Raw genomic sequence first — 4,551 nt, forward strand, 5'->3', positions numbered from 1 at the left:
CAGCATACGAACTAGAGCAATTCTCACAGGTTGGAGCCATTATATATCAATAATCCGAAGGGCAATTTAAGCGATTAAAAACTCATAGCCCAGAAACTTTGCTAAAATAGAAGTTCTGTATCATGATACAAATGAAATGACTACTTATAATTCAATAAGTGCAGCTGCAATATCCTTAAAGATACGTTAATAAAGTGGCTTAGTTATTTTTTTGAACAATAGAAAACCTTTCAAAGGAAGATTTGTTTTCAAAAAGTCTAGCATAACTCGTTAATCTCTGTTTCCTTGCCTTGCCATGTTTTTTATAATAATTAGGCTATATATTAAGTAAAATAAATAAACAAAATGAGTATATCGTTATTACTTTTTTTAATAGGTACTCTAGGTTTTGTTTTAAATAGAAAAAACATAATCTTAATGCTTATCTCAATAGAAATAATGCTATTAGCTATTACATTTTTAATATTGGTAAGTTCACTTAGCTTTGATGATATATTAGGCCAAACATATGCTATATATATAATAGCAATAGCTGGTGCAGAATCAGCAATTGGTTTAGGTATTTTAGTAGCTTTCTATAGATTAAGAGAGATAAGTCTTCCAACCCCTACTTATTCTTTATTACCTTTAAAAAAGTTAGTTCAAAATCAAGTATAAGTCCAACTCTAATTAGATATTATTCTACCGAATTAGGTAAATTTATATTACATCCTTTATTTGTTAGTGGATTTGCTGATGCCTCCACAAAATCTATCGTAATATTTGGTACAAACTTAACATCAACAGTAGGTATTAAATTTAGTCTAAAACAATTAGAAATACGTGCAACTTGCTCCTTATCAAAAGAGTGTTATAATAGGTTTATTATTGTCTGATGGCTGACTAATATTCGCTTCAAAAATCAGTAAAAATGCTAGATTAGGATTTAAACAATCGTTAGATCATTCTGAATATGTTTTATTTGTATTTAACATATTGTCTCACTATTGTAGTAGTAACCCTCATGTAACTACTGGTATTAGAGCAGGAAATAGATTTTATGGTTTAGAATTCTTTACTAGATCAATGCCTTGTTTAACTGAATTATATTATCTCTTTTATCCGCATGGTGTTAAAATAGTGCCTCATAATATTTATGAACTTTTAACTCCTATTGTTCTACCCCATATGATCATGGGAGATGGTTCAGTAAAATCACATGGGTTAATTATTTGTACTGATTCCTATACAGTTAAAGATGTAGTACGTTTGATTAATGTATTTATAATTAAATTTAGATTAGAATGTACCCTTAGAGCTTATATACAAAATCAATATCGTATTTATATTCGACAAGGTTCTATGACTTCACTTCTGAATGTTGTTTCTTCTTATATGCAGCCATCTATGCTATATAAACTCAAATCTGCTTTTTCTAATCCCTCTAATCGTAATAAAATAGAAGTTTTTGATAAAGATACTAATCAAACTACTTATTATGATAGTATAAATAAAGCAGCTACTGCCTTAAATATCAACCATGCTAGTATTGTTATGTATTTTTCTCGTAATCAAAAGAAGCCTTATAAAGGTAGATATACTTTTTAAAAAGTCAATTAATATTCTTTTGTTGTAACTATATTAAGAAAAGCTGGATATAATACAGGATGAGCTGTACAAGCTAGGTTTCAAATAAAGTTACATGAAACAGATAGACCTTTATTGTTGCTAATTCCAAAATTTTTCGGTAATATAGGAGCGGTTTCTACAAAAAATACAAGATCTACAGTGGAATTTAGAGTAAGTACTTTATCACATTTGATTAATGTAATTATACCTCACTTTGAAAAATATAGTCTTATAACTAATAAACACTCAGATTTTTTTTTTAAACAAATTGTATTACTTATGTCAGAAAACCAACATAGAAATTTAGATGGATTACAATTAATTTTAAATAATAGAGCTTAACTTAATTGAGGTTTAACTGAAACTTTTAAATTAGCTTTCCCTTTAACATTGCCAGTATTAAGAGTACAAGTTGAAAATAAATTAGAAAACTTGTTACCTGAATGATTAGCTGGCTTTTGCTCGGGTGAGTGTAATTTTTTTATAACTATATCCCGTTCTTATGCTTGATTACGTTTTTCTATAAGTCAAGATGTAAGAGATATTTTATTATTAGAAAATATAGTAAATTTTGTTCAATTGTGGTTATGTAAGTAAATATAAAAATCGTAAGGTTTGTGAATTTGTAGTTACAAAAATAGATGATATAATTTTATATATTATCCCTTTTTTGAGAAATATCCTATAAGAGGATCTAAACATTAAAATTATATTTATTTTAAAGAAGCGGCTTATATTATTAAAAATAAACAACATCTTAATAAAAAAGGTATGGATAGAGTAATAGAACTTAAAAACTTGATGAATAAAAATAAGTAGAGGTTAAATATTGATCTAAAAAGGCGAAGTGAACCTTCGTCTAGTCTTTTTTTTTTTTTTATAAAAATTAGGCAAAACTATCAAATTGCGGGAAATTCTTAAAGGCAAATCTACCAAGTTAACATAGAAATATAGTTAATGGAACAGGTAATGACTCGTTGTAAGGTAAAAACGGTTTGTATGAAAAATAGATAACCTGCAGCCAAGCACCAAGTGTTTATTATAAATTGTTTATTATAAATAACGGTGTGCAGTTCATCGACTAAACGTTAGTTGGTTTATAGACTTTATGATGGGTCTATTTGTTTAAGATATAGTCAGGCTTAATTTGAAAAAAATTAAGAAAAACCGAAGAGGGAGCATAGGAATAGAATATTAATAATGTATTTAGCTATAATTACTCTACCGTTACTAGGATCAATAGCTTCCGGTCTTTTTGGTAGAAAGATTGGAGTCACTGGAGCACAATTAATTACTTCTAGTTTAGTAATTCTTACAACACTGTTAGCAATAGCTGCTTATTTTGAAGCAGGTTTTAATAGCATACCTGTGTCAATCCAATTATTTACTTGGATTGATTCAGAATCATTAAACGTATTTTGAGGTTTTCATTTTGACTCCTTAACAGTATTAATTGTATCTTGTTTAGTCCATATTTATTCTATAGGTTATATGTCACACGATCCTCGGGGCCGCGTTAGGGGAAAACGCGTCTATGGGGATAAATTGTCAAACTCCGGGGAAGTCCTAAAGCTTAAGGTACCAAGCTGTAGTTGAAAAACTATGAGTGGCTGAAGTAATTACTCAGGTACGGTAACAAGCCTTAAGATGAGTGAAAACAAAATGGATAATCGCGGATCTAAGTCAACAATCTTTTTAGTATTAGTTAGTTTTCTAATTTTTGCATTCTCTTTTTTTATTTTCTTCATTACTACCTTGCCTGTTTTTCATTTTGATGAGTTACTTTTTTCTAATTCAATTTTATTAGCTACATTTTCTTCTTACAGAGATTTATCTTTTTCAGTTTTATCAATTAATGTGAAAAATTATTCTACTAACTTTTCAGTTGTTCCTGTAAAAATATATAGAAATACTGATTTAGATAAGCTTCAAATACTAAAAGAAAATAAAGGTAAATGTGGTGTATATCGCTGAACAAATATAACAAATGGTAAAAGCTATATTGGTAGTAGTGTTAATCTAGAGAGAAGATTGAAAGGTTATTTTTCCATTTATTTCTTAGAATCAGAAATTAAAAAGGGGAGAAGCTTGATTAATAGTGCTTTGTTAAAGTATGGTTATTCTAATTTTATTTTGGAAATCCTGGAGTATTGTGAATCATCTGAAACAATTTCAAGGGAGCAATACTACTTGGATCTATTAAAACCAGAATATAATCTTTTATTTACAGCTGGTTCTCCTTTAGGTTCTAAACATTCTGAAGAGGCAAAAGCCAAAATGTCTGCAGCAAAAAAGGGTAATAAAAATGCAACAGGAGGTAAAGGGCGTAAGCGAGCAGAAGGAGCAGGTAGTCCTAGTGTTCCGATAGAAGTTTTAGATCAGGAAACTGGAATGAAAACAATATATCCTTCAATGAGTGCAGTTGCCAAAGCTTTAGGTGTACCTTCAGGAAGTATTAGAATGTATTTTACTAGTAATACTGTGAAGCCTTATAAAGGAAGATATTTTTTGCAAAAATTAACAAAATAACTAAAGTATACTATTTTTTTGTTGTAAAAGAGCAAAGAATAGACGGGAATTGGTCCATTAAGCCACATTTAATGGATTTAAGGTGTATTCTAAAGGGTTTCGAAAGGAACAGAGGTATAAAACTCGGTTTCAACATGCAACAAGGTTGAAACTCCTATGTCAAAATCCCATCTAAGCAATTCGATTTAAAAAAATATTCTACCTATAATTCTACTATTGTAAATCCTGGAGTCTGATCTGGTTTAATGGATGGTGAGGGTTCATTTAGTATAATAGTAGATAGAAATAAAACCCGTAAATATATAGGTTGACGTGCTCAATTGAAATTTCAAATAGGTCTACACACAAAAGATCTTAACTTATTATATCTATTACATCGGCTGCCAGGATATCAATAGTGTGGGATCATGTAGC

General features: G+C 29.3%; 2 protein-coding genes across 2 annotated transcripts in view; both read left to right on the plus strand.

Annotated features, from left to right (window-relative positions):
- Positions 1–345: 345 nt before the first annotated feature.
- On the plus strand, positions 346–1,950 carry GSTUM_00002005001 (uncharacterized protein; the record flags this gene model as incomplete). The annotated part of the gene is made up of 2 exons (XM_002839322.1): positions 346–651; positions 1,678–1,950. 2 exons carry the CDS (start codon positions 346–348, stop codon positions 1,948–1,950), a joined length of 579 nt encoding a protein of 192 aa, XP_002839368.1.
- Positions 1,951–2,808: 858 nt separating this feature from the next.
- GSTUM_00002006001 (uncharacterized protein) overlaps positions 2,809–4,551 on the plus strand; it is a gene marked incomplete at both ends in the record, with an annotated part of 5,803 nt that continues 4,060 nt past the window's right edge. The window contains 2 exons of the mRNA XM_002839323.1: positions 2,809–2,959; positions 3,032–3,123. Of these exons, the coding sequence (XP_002839369.1) occupies positions 2,809–2,959; positions 3,032–3,123 (243 nt within the window). The remainder of the gene's footprint in view (positions 2,960–3,031; positions 3,124–4,551) is intronic.

The sequence above is a fragment of the Tuber melanosporum genome (genome assembly GCF_000151645.1).
Source record: "Tuber melanosporum whole genome shotgun sequence assembly, scaffold_340, strain Mel28".
NCBI classification, from domain to species: domain Eukaryota; kingdom Fungi; phylum Ascomycota; class Pezizomycetes; order Pezizales; family Tuberaceae; genus Tuber; species Tuber melanosporum.